Below are 18193 nucleotides of genomic sequence, written 5' to 3' on the forward strand. Positions count from 1 at the left end.
GGAGACTTGATGTCCTGATAACCGAGGAGGATACGAGCCCCGCGTCCGGAAACCGAGGAAGGATAGGAAGGGGGTGGCAAGGCCGAGTCAGGAGGGGCCCCGAATGCCTGGGAGCCAATTATAATGCAAGGGTTGGCTCAGTTAGTACAGTGAGGGGTGTTCGGAGGAGAAGGTGACCTGAGACGGGCTGTGCCCTGGACCCCCATCCAGGGCTGCTGGTGGCACGGGACACGCGGGAACTAAAGCCTCGCTGGGGTATGTCCGAGGGTCGCGCCTTCCGCGAACCTCGTGCCCTATGCCGCCGTATAGCGCCGGTCTGCAGCCCCCACCACTCCCCTGGCTTCGGGTCCAGATCCAGGTCGGGTTCTGCAGCGGGCGGGTGGTCGGGGGCGGAGAAGCCCTCCGAACGCAGGCGGGTGGAGACTGGGGCACAGCTGGAAGGTGGCGAGGGGGGCGGGGTCCCTGGGGCACTGGTCGGGCCCCGCCCCACGCCCTGGTCGCCGGTATAAAGCGCGGAGCCGGCGGGGACCGCGGTCGCCCAGCCCGGAGAGGCCATGGCGGGGTCAGCGCCCCTCGCTCTCCCCGGGGGCCGCGCGGGCATCGGGACTGTGGTGCCCGGCGCGCGCCTGCGGGGCTTCGCCATCACCGACCTGCTGGGCTTGGAGGCAGAGCCGCCCGCCCGGCCGGGGCCAAGGTCGGGGTGCGGGGGTCCTCTTGTAGCGCTCCCGCCCGCCGCCCCTTGCTCTTTCCTTGTCCCGCCCCCCGGGCCAGACCGTCTGCATCGCAGCGATAGAGACTCCGAGTCCGGTAGGTGCCGAGCTCCACTCCCGCCCCTGCCCGCTCTGTACGGGCCGGGACCCTTGGGGCGCCCCGGGTCCCCGACGGCAGAGGCTCCAGGCAGGGCGCGCGTTAGGAAGGCTGCGACCCGAGGAGTCAGACCTGGCGGACTGGGCAGCAGGGTGGTTGGGTGAGCAGAGGGGAGCGCTGGACGGGAACTGTCCGCTGCCCGGTGCTGAAAGGCATCCTATATCGCGCTCCCGGGTCGTTCTCCCAGCCCCACGGAGTCCCTGTATCTTTGCTATGTCTTTCCTTCCGAGCTGCCAGTTTCTTCAAAGAAGTCCATGCAGACTTCGGGGAAAGGGAAGGAAGAAATGAAGTTCCATAAAGGACAGGGCAAGAAATTGAGAGAGCTGGGTCGTGGGGAAAGAAAGGAGAATTACAAAAGAAAACATAGCCTTGGGCCGGGGATTTAGCTCAGTGGTTCCACCGCCTGCCTTGCAAGCACAAGGTCCCAAGTTCGATCCCCGGTACCAAAAAAAAAAAAAAAAAAAAAGAAAACATAGCCTTAGTGAAACTGTACCGTAGAACCTAGAGCAAAAGTGAGGGGAAAGAGTACATTGAGCCTCATGGATAATAAAAGGAAGCAGGCAGGTCAACAGGCTGCTGAATACTCAGCCCTAAGAGGATTTTCCTTCCTAAACCTCCTAAACAGTGGCTGGGTGCAGGGGTGCAGTGGTGCTCACCAATAATCCCATAACTCCAGAGACTGAGGCAGGAGGATTGCAAGTTCAAGGCCAGCCTAAGCAATTTAGCAAGACCTTGTCTCAAAATAAAAAATAAAAAGGGCTGAGAGAGCAGCTCAGTGGCAAAAAGGCCACCTTCATAGGATAGGTTCCTATGCAGCCTAGATAAAACGAAGGGCAAAAGGCTACCAAGTCCCAGGCTGTGTGGGATTTCAGGAAGACACAGAGCAGATCTGTCAGCAGAGTCAAATGAGGTGTGTGAGAGGAGAAATGATCAGTTGTCTTAAAAGGGAAGATACACAGGTGAAACTAACTTAAGTAATGTACTACATTTAAAATCCAATTTCTGTAAATAGTATTATCTCTAGGTAATCAATACAAAGCTACTTTAACTTTGGGGGCACTGAGTCTCTTAAACCCAGGGCACAAGTGACATTTCCATCTGACCATGTCCACATGCTCAGCAGCTCCAGTGGGCAATATCTACCAAGTGGACCACACCAGGGAATGTTATGACTCCAGCACAGGTTTCTGGTGACCAAGGGAGGTAGAAGCAAAACTAGTGTTGTTTTGTTATTGTTGCCTTTATTCATTTTTTCCTATCTTGAGGCAATGAGACTTTGAACAGTGACTGTGATAATAGTTTGGTCTCCTAACCTCCTTTTCCATCTGGATCTCCCGATGGAAGGAGTCTAAAAAGATAAAACCCAGAAGAGTGGTTCTCACTTTTCTAGGTGCAGCTACAAATCATCTGGTACCCTTATCAAGAATGAGGCTCTGGGGCTGGGGATTTAGCTCAGTGGTGCCATGCCTGCCTCATAAGCGCAAGATCCTGAGTTCGATCCCCAGTGCTGAGAAAAAAAAAATGAGGCTCTGGACTGGCACCTCAGACAGGGCTGAGCTCTGGTGTTACAGCCTCTGCTATCCCTTTGAGCAGTGGGATGGAGAGGGACTGGAGTGATCGTGGGAAAGGTACTGAAGGTCTCTGCCTTGGTTTCCTCATTTGTAAAAATAAGATGATAATAGTAGCTACTTTGGTTTTTCACTCTACAAAATATAACTGAATCTGGGGGTGCTAGAAGCCTCGTTCTTACCATCATACACATCCCTAACAGGTTCAGGGCTCAACACTCACAGTAAAATCCAGGAAACAGACCAAGAATATACTCTGCTTAGCAGGCTCTTCTTCCTGTGCCCACAGATGAGGACAGTCTGTCTGAAGACAGAAGTGACCTGAAGGCATCCCCTGGCCTGGGCAAGAGGAAAAAGCGGCGGCACAGGTACAGGGATACCTGCTGCCTTGATGGGCCTGGCTGCCTTTCCCTAGACACAGCCTGGTGCTCATGGGATCAGCACTTGGGAGCTTATGGCCCTGGCCCTGGCTGGGATGGGTTCAGTGGCCTCCTGCTTGGCTGTGCGGAGAGTACTGCAAGCCATTTGCAAAGAATATTCTGCACTCCCATGAGGCTGCAGATTGATCTTTGCACTATTTAAAGACACAATTTGTGGGTCTGTGAAATGGGTCTCATCAGAAGGGATTGGTGGGATTCATTAATGAGCTAAAGGGGGCCGGGGATTTAGCTCAGTGGTTCCACCCCCTGCCTCAAAAGCACAAGGTCCCGAGTTTGATCCCCGGCACCAAAAAAAGAAAAGAAAGAAAGAGAATAAGCTAAAGGCTTTGTTTGCAGCTCAATGGTAGAGCATGGGCTTAGAATGCACAGAACCCTGGGTTCCATCCTCAGCACCAAAGGAAAGAAAGACTGTCTTGTTTGAACCAAAGACCTGGGCTTTCCAGAGGCTGATTGTCCTGAGGTGGGGTGTCCAGGTGGCATAAAGTGGCTTTTGGGTGCAGACAGCAGGGGTAGCACATGGTCCTCAGGCAGGGAAGCTCACAGTGTTTCCAATCCACAGGACAGTCTTTACTGCTCAGCAGCTGGAAGAGCTGGAGAAGGCTTTTGGAGAAGCCCACTACCCTGATGTCTATGCCCGGGAAATGCTGGCCCTGAAAACCCAGCTTCCTGAAGACAGGATACAGGTGTCTGAGGTCCCCTTTCTCCTTCCCAAAGACCTTTAGAGACTCTCACACACAGGGAGCCACTTCTGTGAAGCCCACTGAAGTCCCCTTCATTGGAAAGCTGAGAGCCACATAGCCAAAGCACCAAAAGGGCCCTTGACCCTTTTGCTTTAATTATGTCATGGAATCATACTCAACAGCCGTAAAATATGTGTGCTTCAGTGAGAAACTACATGAAGATATATTTTTTTAAAAAACAACCCTCTTCACCTTAAGACCCCATAGAAACCAACACACATGGCTGCTATTACACCCTACCCCTGTCCCCTCCATGTCACAGGTGTCCAGCCTACGTCGTCGTGTGCTGTGCACATGTGTGCACAATTGTTCACGTGCACGGAGTACTGTGCTTGTGGTTTGTCAGGAGATTCGACGCCCATTCACTCCTGCTAACCTAGCAGCACGATATTCCACAATGTTCTCCCATTAACGAAATATTTCCCATGAGAAAATCAGCAACGGCCCTAAGACAGGCGGTCCAGAGGGGCCTGGACCCAGAGGGCTCTCCCCATTCCCGAGAAAACCTGGCCCTGGGTGCAGTTGACCCCTTTACACCACGCTGGGGACAGCAAGTACTTTGCTCTGAGGTTTTCACCAGACTCCCCGGGAGACTTCAGGGGAAGCGGGAGCCCTCATCCCCACACACCTGAATACCGGGGTTCAGAGGGAAGCTATGGCTCCCGAACTTCTGAGGCTTCCCTCGCAGGGTGTGTGTGGGAGGATCGTCCTTCTTAGACCCGGAATTCAGGCCCGCGGGTCTGTGGCTCCCAGCGCGCGCTCACTGCGTCCCCTGTGCGCTCTCCTCCTTCCCTCCCTCCCTCCCTCTCTCCCTCCCTCTCCCCTTCTCTCTTTCCGGCCTCCTTCTTCCCTTCCCCTTCCCCCCGCCCCTACTAGGTCTGGTTCCAGAACCGCCGGGCCAAGTGGCGCAAGCGAGAGAAGCGCTGGGGCGGCAGCAGCGTGATGGCTGAGTATGGGCTGTACGGGGCTCTGGTGCGGCACTGCCTCCCGCTGCCCGGCGCGGTGCTCGGCGCGGTCCAAGGCCGCCCGCCGGGGTGCTGTGCGCCCTGGCTGCTGGGTGAGCAGGGGCTGGGAGTGTGAGGTGCGGGGCTCGGGAATCACGGGGTGTGTGTGTGTGGGGGGGGCGCAGGGTCCTCACCAGACCACGGTGGTTAGAGCAAGCGAAGCCCTGTACTGAGCCTCAGTATCCGCTGACGCTCCAGTCTAACTCCTGCCCACAGCAAGGCTGGCGTCAGGCCGCCTCCCTACCACCACCTGTGCTGCTCACACTGTGTTTGGGTTGGGAAATGGGGGAGCGCGGAGAAAACCTAGATAGCCAACCCTACCAGGGTCAGGTTGGTCCCTGCTGGGTCTGCCAGCCACACCTGCCGCAGAGTCTCTGTTCTTAGACTTTCTTTGCTGAAACAGCCTCTGCTGGAGGCCTGCCTGGGGTGGCCACTGTGCGAGCCACCCTTACTGCTGCAGCCTCACAGCTCAGAGGATGAGGAGTCACAGATCAGAGTCACAGATCGCCACTAGGGGCCGGGGGAGGTTGGCTAGGGGACCCCATGTGACTTTAATTTGGGAAGGAGGAGGGTTGTTGTTCAGCAAACAGGCCTTGAGGGTCTGCTGGCCAGGAAGATGCAGGAAGTGGGGATATCAGCTCTTAATGCAGTCTGGACTTTGCCCCAGGCAAGAAGGGACCAGAGGAACCCAGGGTAGGGAGCCAGTCAGGCACTAAATAGGGGGTAGGGGGGTGTGCTGCACCCACAGGACCTGCTTGTGGGAGAAAGTGGGCTCAATCACTGAGTCACACAAGCACAGCAGCTTTGCAGAGTGTGACAGCTGGCAGACACCAGCTTTTCCCTTAAGGATGGGAGTCACCTAGCCAGCTCACCTGTAGTCACTCAGGCAGTCACTCACTCAGGCAGGGATAGTTCTAATGGGACACAGAGAACAATGATGAGGAAGAAGTGTGCTTCATTGCTGAATTGAATATGGTTTTTGTTTGCTTTTTACTTTCTTCTCTCTTTTTTTTCCCAAGGGATCCATAAAAAATCCACGGGGATGATAAGGAAGCCAGGAAGCGAGGACAAGGTGGCAGGACTCTGGGGCTCCGACCATCTTCACAAAGGTCCTCACAGAGGCTCAGACACAATGGGACCTGAGAATGCAGATGTGGCCATGGATCTGTCCAGCTCTGCCCGGCAGGAGACCAGGCAGGCTCGGCAGGGGGCTGAGGCTCAAGGACGCTCTGATCCTGAGGGGCTCCAGGGGTTCCAGCCTGGGATAGTGGGAGCCTTATGAGACCCACAGTCCCCCCTACTCCCCGCCAAAGGCTGGAAACACTGGTGTTTTTCGAAAGGCAAAAATGGTCCAGGACAAACATCCTTAGTTCAGTTTTCTTCTTATGGTGTCAGGATACATTACAGTGCCAACTGCTGTAAGAGGACAGACAGATGACTCAGGGACAATTCCACTTCATTCTAGAATGGAAACCATCCCAGAGGCACTGAAGCCAGCTGATCTAAGGTAAAATCTGATTCCACCTGGTAGAACCTGAGAGGGAGGACCTGAAGTTCAGAAGGCGGTCACAGTTGGGTGCCACTTGGGATGTGGCTCAGTGTTCTGCACAGATTAGCAGGGAGGTCTGGTGTCCTCAATCTGCATTAGGAAATACAAGTTCTTTAACCTCCAGCGAAATCAGTGTCTTTACAGTGGTGACTCTATGCAGACACGTGAGTGAATTCTAGTGTCTTCTCCTTGAGCTTGACCTTGGACATTTCAGCTTGGGGACAAGCAGTGATTGTTTTCTGAGTGCCCTTTGGTAGGTATGCATGTTGGAGCTTGTAGTCAGCAAAGAAAGCCCTCCCCTCAACTGTTTAAACAGTGTGGGAGGGTCAAACTGTTTGAATGCACTTTAGTGACCTGGATTTCATGAATGTTTCCTCTCCAGCATTTCCTTTGCCTCTTATTTATGATTTAAAAATAAACATTGTGTGGGTTTGCTTCTCAAGGCCCTCCTTCCTTATACATGTAACCTCACAAACTCCAGTTGCCTGAGGCTCTCCCTCCTGTCCCTTTCTGCTGGGGAATCTGCAGCATTTATCCTCTTCTGCTGCACTCACCAGGGGTCGCTCTATACAGAACTGGATAGTGGCTGTACCTGGCTTGCTCAGAGGTCACAGCTAAGTGGCCGGGCACTCTGGGACAGGACTCACCAGGTTGGCTGTGCCCTCCCACCTCCTGGGGTGAGGCATCCACAGCCTCTTTTTCATTGCTCTATTTTTATCATTCTGAGCCAGTCCCACGCTGTTGTGGATGTTCAGTGTCACCAATTCCTGCTGCAGGGACAGCAAGTCATGTGCTTTTGCTCCTCTGGCTCCTAGAGACTATGCTGAGCCGGGTCGGAGCCTCTGATGAGAGGCTGAGGACCCAGAGTCTTTTCCCATCTTCCTGCAGAGGACGCAGCCCACAGCTGGGCTCTGGTCAAGTGCATGGCCACCTGCCCTGGGTGTCTTTTGCATCCCATGGATCCCACTTGTCCCCTCAAGCACTTCCCTGGGATCCTCCAAGGCCTGGGGTTGTGGCTGGGAACCTGAAACTGGGGCAAATCACATGTAGCCACTCATGGAGCAAAGTCCTGCACAACCACAGAACATGGTAACAGCGAACTGCATCTGTCCATGAAGAAATGTGTTCACAAAGTGTTGCAGAGTGAAAAAAATCCATAAATAAAGGAAAAAGAATACAAGTAAAATGAAACAGAATGAAAATGAAACAAATACCCTTGGTAACTGGCTAGGCAAACAGTATATGTAAATAAGGGACACATTTATTACTGGGTTTTGGGGTGCTGAGGACTGCTTCTAGCAGTGCTTTCTAGGGTCTTTCTGTCCTGAACAAAAAATTGGTCATGACAAAAGCAAAAGGTAATGAAGTTTTAAATTCATTAAAGGTATTAAAGGTAGGAAGAGAAACTTGCTCTGCACAGTGAGTGCAGGCCAATTAAAAGCAGGAAAAGAAGACAAGCTACAGTGAGCGCTGGCTGTGAAAAGGCTCCCAGCAAGCTTAACGCCCATCTTTTGTGTCCTTTAATGCTCAGGCTGACATCAGACCTGGGGAACCTGCTCACCCTAAGTCCTCTGGAGAAGGATGAAGACTGGTCCCAGGTGCCAGGCATTGCTGCCTGTCTCCTGAGTCTCTGATTGACAGGTTACCACCCCATTTGCCTCATTTCTATGCAATATTATAAAGAAAAATGAGAAACAAGAAGTGGCAAAAGGGAGAAGGGTAGAACAACTAATATAAACTTTGGCGGTGGGTGTGTGTGTCAGGGTCTTGCTATGTTGCCCAGAAGGGCCTCAAACTCATGGGTTCAAGTGATTCTCCTGCCTCAGCTTCCCAAATAGTTGGGGCTACCGGCATGTCACAGTGTCCGCCAGCTAAGACTACTTTAAGGGTATAAGAAAACATTATTTGCACTTAAATGTTCATTAATATGATTTAAAAATCTGCATTCTAGCCCACAAGTCTCCTATTGGGAAAAAGAACTTCAGCAAAACAAAACTGCAACTAGATACATTTTCTGGAAAAAACACACATAATAACATTGACTCCGTGAAATATAAATATATGAAAGCATGAAATATAAAAGATCAATAACCAAGAAAGTAAAAAAAAAATTAAATAAGTCTGGACTTAGGGAGAGTTGCACGCAAATTCTTGAAGGTGAAGGAAAAGATCATTTTATGGTGCATGAACAATAGAAGTTGTTCGTGAACCTAGAAGAAGACAAATATTTCCAGCTCTGACATCACTGATTCCAAAACCCACAAACGCCCCCCACCCCCTGCGTCCCAAACTCCAATTAGGTCCATTAATGGCAATGTGAAATTCCTAAATAACTACCAACGTTTAGAAGTCAGCAGTGAACCAAGGCACTCGGCCTTTAGAAGCTGTACCACAGCAGGGTCACCCTCCTTTCCCATCAGAGCGGTCCGGTCCAGCGGGCTCCGCGCGCACAGCCATCTCTTGGCGCTCTGCCCCCAGAGGGCCTCCTCGCACTTCTCATTAGTCAGATTGCCAGTCATACTCACATTTTCACCAATCGCTAGTCAGATGGGCGGAACTCCTTTCTGGTTCAGGCCAATCACAGCCCAGCCCTGTTGCGCGCGTAGCCCCCAACTCGCGCGAGGACGGGGACCCAAGCCGGGGACTCGCGAGGCGCCGCCCGCAGCTGGAGCGTCCTGGAAATTCTCCAAGCACTCGTCTGCTTCAGGATAAATGGGTACTTAAAAAAAAAAAGTTTTGTAAAACTGGCATGCAAAAATAAAATAAAATGAGAATGGTTAACGTTATTTAAATATCGATCCCCCCCCCCCCTCAATTTTGGGTCCAGCTTCAGACCTGGCTTCCCTGCGGGTCTCAGACCCCGGCCCTGCTGCGTCCCCACCCTTTGGTCACCGGCACTCTGAGCGCAGGGCCCCGGCCGCAGAGGCCGCAGAGGCTGCAGAGGCTTACGGAAGGGCTGGCCCTGCTGTGCACACGGCCCGGTGGTCAGGCTGGGGGACCTGGACTAGCCAGATCAGGACGGGACAGGACTGGACAGGACAGGGTGCGGGGACCTGAATGGGACTGGACAGGACCGGACAGGTTCTCTCTCCACTTTGGCTGTCTCCCACGAGCACGCGCAGACTGCAGGGCCCAGGCTCGCCTCTCCCGGTGCTCGCAGTGACCAGGAGCGGTCCAGAGAAGCAAGGAAACTTGTCAAGGGTGAGGAAACAGAGGCCGGCAGAGCTAAGGGGCTGTGGAGAGCACAACAGGGAGGGCTCACGCATTGCTCGGCAGACGACGCCCCGCGGAGCTGCGGGCCACAGATGTGGGGAGCAGCCTGAGGGAAAAGGCGAGGCTGGCCAGGAGGGAGGAGTGACTTTCCGGGTTGTTGGGACAACTGTTTATCCACATGGGGTAGGGTGACGTCTCACCTGCCCTTCACCCCCCCCCCCCCCCGCAGGAGAACATGTCTGGGTGATGGAATCAAGCGCGAACTGAATGCTGCAAAGCTTGTGATGTTTTGGCTCAGATGGTGCTTAAATTAGCTCAGCACTGTGACTGAAAAACAATCGTTTTATTTTGTTTTGAGACTGGGTTTTCATTTTGGTTACAATCACTAGGTCTGCTTCACCTGGATTTACCAAGGCCTCCGTTCCCCCTCCCCTCCCTTCCTCGCTCCTCTTCTCCTCTCCCTTCCTCTCTATGGTCAGCCTTTCTTCTCTAACCTCAGGTTCTGCATCTGTGGATTCAATCTATCATGGATGGAAAACATTTTTAAAAATTGCACCTGTAACTAAACCTGCCCAGACTTTTTCCTCATCTTCATCTCCTGCACAGTCCCGTTTATGCACATGTCCTTTGCATTGCCCTAGGTATCATAAGGATCCTGGAGATGACCGAACATATGTGGGTGGTGTGCACAGGTCACACGAGAACCTCGTGTCACTTTATGTGAAGGATGTGAGGACCTGTGGGTCCTTGGGGCCCTGGAGCTGATCCCTCATGGATCCTAAGGAACAACTACGTATGCACTCAGGTATATTTTTGCCTTCAGTACCACATGTGGTTATTTTGCACACATAACCTGCCCCTTTATCTTTCAATACTGTGTGTGTTTCCTAAGACTCAGGACATCCTCTTACATAATCTGGGTAGTTATCCACTTCAGAAAACCTAAATAAATACCTGAAATTAAATCAGAATAAATACCTGAATTTAAATCTGAATACTCTAAACCTAAATAGAATACAGGATTTAAAATCTGAATATAACTTTAATCTCACTCAATACAGAATCAATACAACATCTAACAGTGAATTCAATATAGTATTCTAATTTGAATACAACCTAATGCTATACAGTATTGATTATAATATTCTAAATTTGAATACATATTTCAATTTTGCTGATTGATTGAATATTGCTCTTTACAGTGATTTTCAGTCTCTCTTTGGCATGAACTCAGATGTCCCCTCATTTGAGAATGGCCTAATGTTTCTTCATACTTAGCCTCAGGTTGCACATTATTGCAGGAAAACCCCTTTCATGAGCAGTTAAAGGGTTAAAAAGGGTGACTCTGGGCTGGGGTACAGCTCAGGGATAGGGCATTTGCTTAGCATGTGTGAGGCCCTGGGCTCCATTCCCAACACTGCAGAATAAAGAGAAGAGAATAGAAGAGAAGAGAAAAAAGAAAAAGGCTGACCTGAGTAGAGACCTAGGGGAGAGAGCTGGGGGCAGGAGCCTCTATTATCTGCTGCACACCTTTCTGCACTATTTGAATTTTTAACAGGGCCTTGAAATTATTTGATACACTCTTTTGAAACAAAGGGAACTCACTGGAAGGCACAAGTTCAGAGCCAAGGAGGCATGCCAAGTGTTTTCAGTTCCACTGAGCAGGCCAAGGAGTTTGAAGAGGCTGTACAGTTTAGGGATTATCCCTTCTGTTTGGGACAGTGACCCACTTTCCACTCACTCACACATTACTGCTGGCTCTTTCAGCTGCTGTCCTAGGAATTCCCTTTTCTCTTCTTTTCTTTTTTGGATGCTGGGGATGGAACTCAGGGCCTCATCCAGGCTGGGCAAATGTAGAGATGCACCCCAGCCAAAGAGTCTGGCCCTAAGAGCTCTTGGGGTCTAGGCAGCCAGGCCTCTTCAAACCGTAGGCTGCCCTCCTGCCCACTGCAGTGATTGCTAATAGACTCCAGCTGCTGCTGCTACTGCCGAGATTCCTGGGCCTCACTTGGGATGCTGCGCAGGATTCTGCCACAGCCACAGAGCTTTTCAGACTCCTAATAGGACTGGGCCTTTGTTCTGGGACCAAATTTCCCAGCAGCTCCAGCAAGGCCTGGGCCCCAAGAGCCATTGTGAAACTCACCCTACTTCCCCTTTGCATGCCTGTGCCCTGGGACTCCTATGTATAGGACCTATTGTTGGTTACTGACTGTGTCAGTGCACAAGGCATGGATACCCACTGGTGCATGAGCACTATGTTGCTTTGGACCCTGAACATCCCTCAGAGTCTGGGTGTCAAAAGTTTGGTCCTTAGCCTGTGATGCTGTGGGGAGCAGGTGGGATGATAGGAGGTGGCCCTGGGGAGGAGGTGAGGTCACAGTGTGACCTTGGAGGGGAGACTGGGACTGGGCCCTTTCCTCCCTTTTGGCCTCTGCTGTCAGGCACTTCCCTGTGGTGGACCTCAGACATAGGCCTACAGCACTCGGGGCAGGTGACAGGGGACAGACACCTCTGAAACCCTTATATGAACTCAGCCTTTCTTCTTTTCCAAGCTGGCTAACTGATGCAGGCATTTTGTCACAGTACTGGAGTGCTGATCCTGAGCCTGCTCCCTGGAGAATGTCGCAGTCACCTGGGATGACTCCACAGCAGGCCCCTCTGCAGGGTTCCATCCTGTTCCCCACCACTATCACCTTGCTGAGGACAGCTCAGCATGTGGAGCAGGGGCAGAGACAGCCTGCTGTCACTGCCACCCCAACCCTAAGCCTTTCCTGGGCTCCTTAGAGTCCAAGCCAAGGTCCTTTCTCTTTCCTCTTCCCACCCAGATGCCTATTGTCACCTGTTGCCTGGCAAAGCCATTGCTTTACCTGACTTGGTATGGGGCCAGGCTGAAGTCTCAGGGCTGCATTTGCACCCAGTAGTCCAGGCTGTGCCCCCTCCATTCTCCTACTGGCTCTAACATCTCAGTCACAGCCATGTTTCCTGATCCTGCCTCCAGCATGGCAGGATGTAGCTGTCTCCTCAAGTTTTAGGACTTCTCTCATCCCTTCCACCAAAGACCACCCACCTCTTCTTTTCACTGCTGCTTTTAAAAAATTGATTAAATTTTTAATTGGCAAAAATTTTATATATTTATAGGTGTGTGTGAGGTTCTGAAATATGTAGATGTGGAGGAATAGCTAAATAGAGCCAGTTAGCACATCTTCACCTCCCATATTTATCCTTTTTGTGGCAAGAACTTATAGCCCTTAGTGGTTTGCAAGAACACGATACATTGTTATCTCAGACACCATGCTGTGACTGCTGGAGCTCCTGCCAGGATCTAACTGAAATTTTTCCTACTTTGACCACAGAGCCTCTCTTATTTCCCACTGCAACACACTGCCAGCTCTGTACCATGACTGACAATTATCCAGTCCAGAGCCAAGGGACGAGGGACACAAGTGGCAAGGATGTTCTGAGATCTCTTTGAATGTCATTTGTTGGAAGCCCCCAAGAGCCAGTGATGCCTTAACAGTGATCACATAAGCCCCACACTGCAAGAGGGGGTGGTGTGTGCATGAGCATGTGTCCATTATGTCACCTAGAGGCGCAATGCAGATCCTTTGAGAAATTCCCAACCAGGACACTCTTGTGCCCCATGCTTCATCTTGAGCACTTTCCTCCAGCTCTGCTGCAGTGGTCCGTCCCACTCTTGCCCTGGGAATGCTGCAGCCTCTTGGTTCTCTGGCCTGAGTGGCCTGGAGGAAACCCACCCCTGGGAATCTTTGAGCTCTGGGCAGGGCAGGTTCCTGTGGTAAAGGCTCCCCTTGTGCACAGTCTGTCACCCATCAGCAGATCCCAGAGGCCTGACTTCAGACTATCAACAGCACCTGACACTCTCCCATCCTGCCCCTTCCCATCTCAACCACACCCAGCTGCTTTTTGATTATTCAGTAGCCTCCCAAGGGCTTCCACCCTGCCCTGCATCCTTACTAGAACCCACCGAGGCTCCTATAACACAAAGGTCAGGCTGGGCTGCAGATCTGTGATGAGCACCTGCCTAGCATGTGCCAGCCCCTGGGTTTCATCCTCAGTGCTGCAAAAGAACAAAGGCCTGATGAAGCTGTCCTGCATCTCAGAGCAATCCAGAGGCTCCTGAGTTCCAAGAGAGGTCAAGCCTCACCCTCACCTTGGCACAAGGACGCATCCTCCGACCGGCCTCAGCCTTACCTAGCAGTTTGCACACAACTCCCAGGGATCCAAGGCAGCGTTGAAGTCAGCGGCACAATCCCACCACTAGGTGGCGCGGTGCTGGCTTCATCACTTCTCATTTTAGGGCTCTGAAACTTGGCGGATGCTTGGTCCTGATCAGCGGATGAACAACTTCTTGGGATCCCACTGGTGTCCCCGGATGAGGCCAGATGTAATCTCTTGTATGGACCTGTAGGGACTAGCCCCAGGGAAAGCCACGTCCAGCTTAGTTTTCCTGACCAGCCTTGCCTGTGGCCTGAGTCTCAAAGCTGAGCTGTGTCATAAACCCTCATTTGGGCTGGGCGGAGTGCTGGGTCCACAGAGAAGCTCCTGGAGTCACACAGAGCTGTCATGGTTGATGTCATCTGCTTGTGGGGTCTGAGGTGGGGCAACAGGGCTGAGCTCTGGGATCTGGACAGCCCTGTCCCCACCCCAGTCCCTTATCTTGGAGGAGCTGAGAAGCCTAGGAACTGCAGCACACAGCCTCCAAACTGGACAGGTCCACAGTCTCCAGATCATGAGGGACAGTGTGAGGGTTGCTGGGCTAGGCAGTGCAGGCTGCACCAGGGAGGCTCAAGGTGCCAGCTGAGGCACCTCCATGCATGCAGAGCGCACACCTTTGTATCACTTTGAAGGCCAGAGGGAGTTCTGACAGTTACCAGGGTGCTGGGGTGCAGCATGGCAATACAGCGGGTGCTGAGCATGCAGGAGGGCCTGGGTTCCAATCCAGACCTGAAGGAAAAACAGCAGGTTTGGTGCTGAGGTTATTTAGTCAGCTGTTGCTAGAACTGATGGAGTGACCCCACTGGGTCATGCTTCTTTTGTGTCCTGCTGCCCCGGGAAACTGCAGGAAGGTTGCTCCATGCCACTGGAGTCTGCCCTGGTCCCACTTTCTGTCTGTCCTGCTCCTGATGGCCATGGTCACCCCTCCTGTCCTGTGTGTTCTGGTGTCTGGATGGACCCTGCAGAGGGCAGGGTGGCAGGGCAGGGCCACAGGGATCAGTTGGCAGTGTTGTGTGTGAGACACTGGGTGGGTGGTGGCTGCATGGGGGCTGGGACCCTGCTGTGAAGTGATGTCATGCAGACACCCCGTCCTTTGCAGTTACCACCCAGCTCATGGGAAGCAGAAGGGAAGGGAGCCTTGCTCCTCATGAAGCCACGAGCAGCCTACAACTTTTAGGCCCCTCCCTGGGTCCTCTTCAGTGCTCTTGTCTCCACTTTCCACTTTGTTTTTGTTTCCCATCCTCGTTATTTGAACTGGTTCCTGCCCACCCCCATCACCCATAATCTCACTGAGAGTTTTGTAAAGGCCCTGTCCCTATGTCCCTCAGCTTGGGAAGTGTATACGGGGGCTACAGACATCCTGTGACTGTCACTGGGGAGAAGGGTATAGGCAGATGAAGAGAGCGCAAGGGACTTGCAGGTTCTTTGGAGGCCACTGACTTCACAGTGCTGGATTTGTTGGCTTTGCAGGGCTTGCTGATGGGAGGGTCTTTTATCAACCAATATTGCTTTTTGTTGTTGCTTTGTTTTGTTTTTTGAGACAGAGTCTCACTAATAGTTCAGGCTGGCCTTGAACTCACTATGTAGCCCAGGCTGACCTGGACCTGTGATCCTCCTGCTTCAGCCTCCCAAGTGCTGGGATTTCAGACATGCAGCACCACACTCACTATTTCTTATGTTAGATAAATGTTACAGGTGGCCACTGTTTGAGACTGAGCTCTTATACTAACCAGGCTAAAAATGAAGATGGGATCGCTCACCCTAATATGTGCATGTTGCCAAGCTAAAGGAGGGCTATTCATTTGACCTTCAGAGACCTCAGGGTCAGAGACAATGCAGCCCACTACCCACAGGCGAGTGTCAACCCACAGGATGCTGGCTTGAAGGGAATGGCAGGCACTGATGGAAGCCACCAGCTGTCTCTCTGCTGTCCTGCCCCTGGCTGCACTACCAAGGCCAGCAACTCTGAGATGACTGATCTGCTTTGTGCTGTGCCCCTGCTCTCCTCTGCCCTTTCCTCTCTGCCCCCACCCACCCCACTCTACCCACTGGAACACTGCTGCCCCATTCTAGAATTGGAAATGATCCAGTAAGGTCCTTCCACCCTCGGGAGCATCTGGGTGCCCACCTCTTTGAGTCATGCAGGGCAGGAGTGATGAAGGTGAATGCAAAGGGGAGTCAGTGGACTGCACCCTGAATCTGCTCCCCCAATAGGCAGTAGCCTCTCCGCTCTTGGACTGCCTAGCCTGGTGGCTCCAAGCTTGTTTGTCAAGCAAAGTGAGGCCAGCAGCCTCCATTTCTGGGTTCAGCGGGTCCAGAATCACCTCCAACAGGAGCATCAGTCCTGAGATGGAAGAGGAGCCTGAATCCCCACAGAAACCAACCCACATAGGTCCTCTGGGAAGAAAAGGTGACCCACACTGCTGGGTGAGGACTCCAGGGACCAGGCCGTGGGGCACCTTTCTGGGAGTACTAATTACTGGCTGCCAGAGGGTGGCAGCAGGGATGACCTTGGCCTCAGCGGGTGGTGACAGTCACAGGGTTCCTGTGCGGGCTCTAGAGTGCATCAGGCAGCAGAAACTGAAACTCCTGTGCTACTTGGTTGGCTCTGAAATGTTCTGTGGGCACACAGCTGTTTCTCTTTATCCAGCCTGAAGAGGACAAGTTTCCAGATGTTAGAGGAGGGGGGCGGGGTGGCCCGCAACTCAGGGGAGGAGCATGTGCTCAACATTCCAGCCCCAGCCCCAAAAGATGAAAAAGAAATCATGTGGTGTACTTTCGTGATTTCAAACATATGGAGACTTAGAAAACAAAGGTGATGGAAAGAGATGGCATCACCTGTGTGCCCAGGTTACTATGATGGTGCCTTCTGTTTACATCTTTCTCATTAATTGGCAAACTCCTATGGGGCACTCACTATATGCTGGGATGCTCCTATCTGCTGTGGACACAGTTATGCCAAGGCCAGCGCAGCAAATTCTCTCAAAGAGCTCCTTCTTGCTAGGAGGAACAGGAAAACAGAGCAAATACATGCATGGAAAATAAAATCAGGGCTGGGACTAGGGTTGAGAGCTGAGGCCTGGCTTCAGGGAGGTGGCAGAGAGGCCCTCTTGGTTTAAGGGATGTTTGGAGAGACCTGAAAGAGGTTAGGAGGTTGTGAATCTCTGGGGTGGAGACTCTGGGGAGAAGGACAACACGTGCTAAGGTCCTGGGGCTGAGTGCCTGGAGTTGGAGGGGCAGGATGAGGCCTGAGTGGCTGGAACCTGAGTTGAGGTGGGGGAGATGATGGGAGATGGGATCCTGGAGGGGCGAGGCTGGATAAGGGAGGGCCACGCTGCTTCTTCTTTTTTGGGGGCTTCTTCAAGATGGGGCTTTGCTATGTTGCTTTGGTTGGCCTGGAACTCCTGGGCTCAAGTGAGTCTCCTGTCTCACCCTCCCCGGGTAGCTGGGATGACAAGTGTGCAAGTGCCTGTGCTTGGCCAGGGGCACTTCTGAGGTGTGAATGTGCACACAGGTCTCCTGGAGATGGATCAAATGCAGGCTCTGTTGCAACAGGCTGGAGATGGGCCCCATGTTCTGGGGCTCTGCAAGGTGTCAGGTGGGCCCAAGGCCCTGGGATGCATCCTTGTGCCAGGGTGAGAGTGAGGCCCGACCTATCTTGGAACTCAGGAGCCTTTGGACTGCTCTGAGATGCAGGACAGCTTCATCAAGCCTTTGTTATTTTGCAGCACTGAGGGTGGAACCCAGGGGCTGGCATATGCTAGGCAGGTGCTCATCACAGATCTGCAGCCCAGCCTGACCTTTGTGTTATAGGAGCCTCGGTGGGTTCTGGTAAGGATGCAGGGCAGGGTGGAAGCCCTTGGGAGGCTACTGAATAATCAAAAAGCAGCTGGGTGTGGTTGAGATGGGAAGGGGCAGGATGGGAGAATGTCAGGTGCTGTTGATAGTCTGAAGTCAGGCCTCTGGGATCTGCTGATGGGTGACAGACCGTGTGCACAAGGGAGGAGCCTCAGGTGAGAAAGATACCTGCCTGACCACAGGAAGTGTATCTTATGTCCCCTGACCTGGAGGGGACTTGATATAGATATGCTCTAGATGGTGACTGCACATTTGAATAGGGACTGTAAGTGGCAGGAAAGGTCCTGGCTACAGATACTGACTGGAGAGTTGGAGCTGCAGGGTCTCCAACACTTCAAGCGCAAAGACATGAAAAACAACCAGTAAAGGGGATGACAGCAGAGGCCAGTGAGTAAGAGAAAGCCATACACTTCTGGTTGAAGTTGTATCAGCTATTGATGGCTGAGTAACAAGCATACCAACATCTAGTGGCTTCTGTTGACATTCAATTACTTCTCAGTTTTGTGAGCTGACTGGGAAGCTCTTTTGTACCATGGATGAGGCTCTTGTGGCTGGGGCCAGAAGACCCAGGGTAGACTCCTCCAAGTCTAGCAGTTGTTCCTCTCCCCGAGAGTCTGTACCTCACAAGTCCTGGAGCTGTGGGACCTAGAGTGGTCTCAGCACCACTTCTGTCGGGCCCTGTTGGTCAAACAAGGAGGCCAGCCAGGGTCAGAGGGGA

The 18193-nt window shown here is 52.5% G+C and overlaps 2 protein-coding genes and 1 long non-coding RNA gene across 4 annotated transcripts in view; 2 read left to right on the forward strand and 1 right to left on the reverse strand.

Moving 5' to 3' along the window:
* The first annotated feature begins 538 nt into the window (after window positions 1–538).
* On the forward strand, window positions 539–6610 carry Vsx1 (visual system homeobox 1). Its single transcript, XM_021252175.2, has 5 exons — window positions 539–807; window positions 2725–2803; window positions 3435–3558; window positions 4492–4672; window positions 5639–6610. Exons 1-5 carry the CDS (start codon window positions 555–557, stop codon window positions 5899–5901), a joined length of 900 nt encoding a protein of 299 aa, XP_021107834.1. The 5' UTR covers window positions 539–554; the 3' UTR covers window positions 5902–6610.
* Window positions 6611–6691: 81 nt separating this feature from the next.
* LOC147824607 (uncharacterized) lies at window positions 6692–9135 on the reverse strand. 2 transcript variants are annotated; one of them, XR_015441934.1, is made up of 3 exons: window positions 9004–9135; window positions 8694–8887; window positions 6692–7198 (listed from the first exon to the last, which is right to left on the reverse strand). It is a non-coding gene; the product is annotated as an uncharacterized LOC147824607 (long non-coding RNA). The 2 variants fall into 2 exon arrangements; XR_015441933.1 differs by having other exon boundaries at window positions 6692–8378.
* A 52-nt stretch (window positions 9136–9187) lies between these two features.
* Acss1 (acyl-CoA synthetase short chain family member 1) overlaps window positions 9188–18193 on the forward strand; it is a 47066-nt gene continuing 38060 nt past the window's right edge. Inside the window, exons 1-2 of the mRNA XM_004874777.4 lie at window positions 9188–9369; window positions 10023–10186. Of these exons, the coding sequence (XP_004874834.2) occupies window positions 10153–10186 (34 nt within the window). The 5' untranslated portion in view covers window positions 9188–9369; window positions 10023–10152. The remainder of the gene's footprint in view (window positions 9370–10022; window positions 10187–18193) is intronic.

Source organism: Heterocephalus glaber, unplaced genomic scaffold (genome assembly GCF_053883595.1).
Source record: "Heterocephalus glaber isolate CG9 unplaced genomic scaffold, H.glaber_assembly_v1.0 deba00001532, whole genome shotgun sequence".
Classification (NCBI taxonomy): Eukaryota; Metazoa; Chordata; class Mammalia; order Rodentia; family Bathyergidae; genus Heterocephalus; species Heterocephalus glaber.

Excerpts from the sequence above, each read along its gene's own strand:
- Vsx1 (XM_021252175.2), top strand. The coding sequence starts at position 555 with ATGGCGGGGTCAGCGCCCCTCGCTCTCCCCGGGGGCCGCGCGGGCATC. Across the intron at positions 808-2,724 it reads CGATAGAGACTCCGAGTCCG|ATGAGGACAGTCTGTCTGAA; the intron begins GTAGGTGCCGAG and ends CTGTGCCCACAG. Across the intron at positions 4,673-5,638 it reads CTGTGCGCCCTGGCTGCTGG|GGATCCATAAAAAATCCACG; the intron begins GTGAGCAGGGGC and ends TTTTTTCCCAAG.